The sequence below is a fragment of the Arvicola amphibius genome, chromosome 17, assembly GCF_903992535.2.
Source record: "Arvicola amphibius chromosome 17, mArvAmp1.2, whole genome shotgun sequence".
In the NCBI taxonomy this organism is placed as follows: domain Eukaryota; kingdom Metazoa; phylum Chordata; class Mammalia; order Rodentia; family Cricetidae; genus Arvicola; species Arvicola amphibius.
In genome coordinates, this window is record NC_052063.2 from 407,385 (window position 1) to 409,103 (window position 1,719).

Below are 1,719 nucleotides of genomic sequence, written 5' to 3' on the forward strand. Positions count from 1 at the left end.
TGGGCTGAAAGTTAGAAGAACTGATTTTGAGTTATATTTTCTATGTGATTATGAGTATATCAACATTTTTCTGGATTTATACTCTTTGTTAATAATTAAATGAAACTATAATAAAAATAAAACAATTAAGTTACTAATATTTAATCCTGAATGAGAATATACTGGCTAAATTAAAGATAATTTAATAATTGAATAATAAGTGTATAGTAAAACAGTCTGTCCTTTCTAGAATACTTTTAGTAAAATTAATTGAGCTAAAATTTTTGGCTTTTTTTTTAGCCTTCATTCTATCTGATACTCAACACACTTGAGCTGACTCCATGGCCAATGAAAATAATGTCACTGAGTTAATTTTCACTGGCCTTTTCCAGGATCCAGAAGTGCAGAAGTTGTGCTTTGTACTGTTCCTTCCTGTGTATCTGGCCACAGTGCTGGGCAATGGCCTCATTGTTGTGACAGTCAACATCAGTAAGAGTCTGTGTTCCCCCATGTACATCTTCCTCAGCTCCTTGTCCCTGGTGGAGATCTGCTACTCCTCTACCGTTGTCCCTAAGTTCATCACTGACTTACTTGTGAAGATTAAAACCATCTCCCTGAAGGGCTGCCTGGCTCAGATATTTTTCTCCCATTTCCTTGGAGTTGTTGAAGTCATTCTGCTTGTGGTGATGGCCTATGATCGCTATGTGGCCATCTGCAAACCTCTTCATTACATGAACATCATGAGTCATCAAGTGTGTCACATGCTCATAGCTGGCTCCTGGCTGGGGGGCCTCATTCACTCCACAATCCAGATCCTCATCACCATTCCATTGCCATTCTGTGGTCCCAATGTAATTGACCACTACTTCTGTGACCTCCAGCCATTATTTAAACTTGCCTGCACTGACACCTTTATGGAGGGGGTTATCGTGATGGCCAACAGTGGTTTAATCTCTATTATCTCTCTCCTAATCTTGGTGTCCTCCTATATCGCCATCCTCGTGAACTTGCGGAACCATTCTGCAGAGGGGAGGCGCAAGGCCCTCTCCACCTGTGCCTCCCACATTACAGTGGTCATCTTGTTCTTTGGGCCTGGTACTTTTATTTACATGAGACCTTCCTCTACCTACACTGTAGACAAGCTTGTGGCTGTGTTCTACACAGTCATCACCCCCATGCTGAACCCCATTGTCTACACATTAAGGAATGCAGAGATGAAAAATGCCATAAGGAAGATTTGGAGACAGCCAGAGAACTGAGAGACCACAAACAAATTACAAATATGTCTTGTTTTTTGTGCTTACTGAAATGGGTTTTGTTTTTAGTAAAAATTTTTTAAGAAAAATATCTATTAAGAGCTGTAGTAAAAATTTATTTATGGCAGTTTACTAGGTAACTTGCCCTGTACTTTAGTTTTCCTTAAATTCTTAGTTCTAAAACTAATCTACTAATGTTAAGACAGGTCACTGAATTTCAGTTATGTGTTTTTATTATTTCAAACTAACTTTTCTTTTCTTGAAATTACATGTTTCCACAGTGTTTAATATACCCCAGTGAGTAGAAGGTAGATAAAACAGGTGATTGTGAGGTATTGTATTTTATTTGATTTTCTTTGTTTTCCACATGGATCTGTCACATAGCACAGAGTTGTTCTACCGTCCAGGTTCTTTCCCCTGGCAATACCTTTGCAGCATGACTATAATTCTTTAGACCACTATGGAGTAAAGAAAAGTTCCTGCA

General features: G+C 38.5%; 1 protein-coding gene across 1 annotated transcript; it reads left to right on the plus strand.

Annotated features, from left to right (window-relative positions):
• Positions 1 to 320: 320 nt before the first annotated feature.
• Positions 321 to 1,238, plus strand: LOC119803562 (olfactory receptor 142). Its single transcript, XM_038314948.1, has one exon. The coding sequence runs from the start codon at positions 321 to 323 to the stop codon at positions 1,236 to 1,238; it is 918 nt and encodes a 305-aa protein (XP_038170876.1).
• The last annotated feature ends 481 nt before the right edge of the window (positions 1,239 to 1,719 follow it).

Bases quoted from the DNA above. Each gene is read 5' to 3' on its own strand.
- LOC119803562 (XM_038314948.1), top strand. From the start codon at position 321: ATGGCCAATGAAAATAATGTCACTGAGTTAATTTTCACTGGCCTTTTC.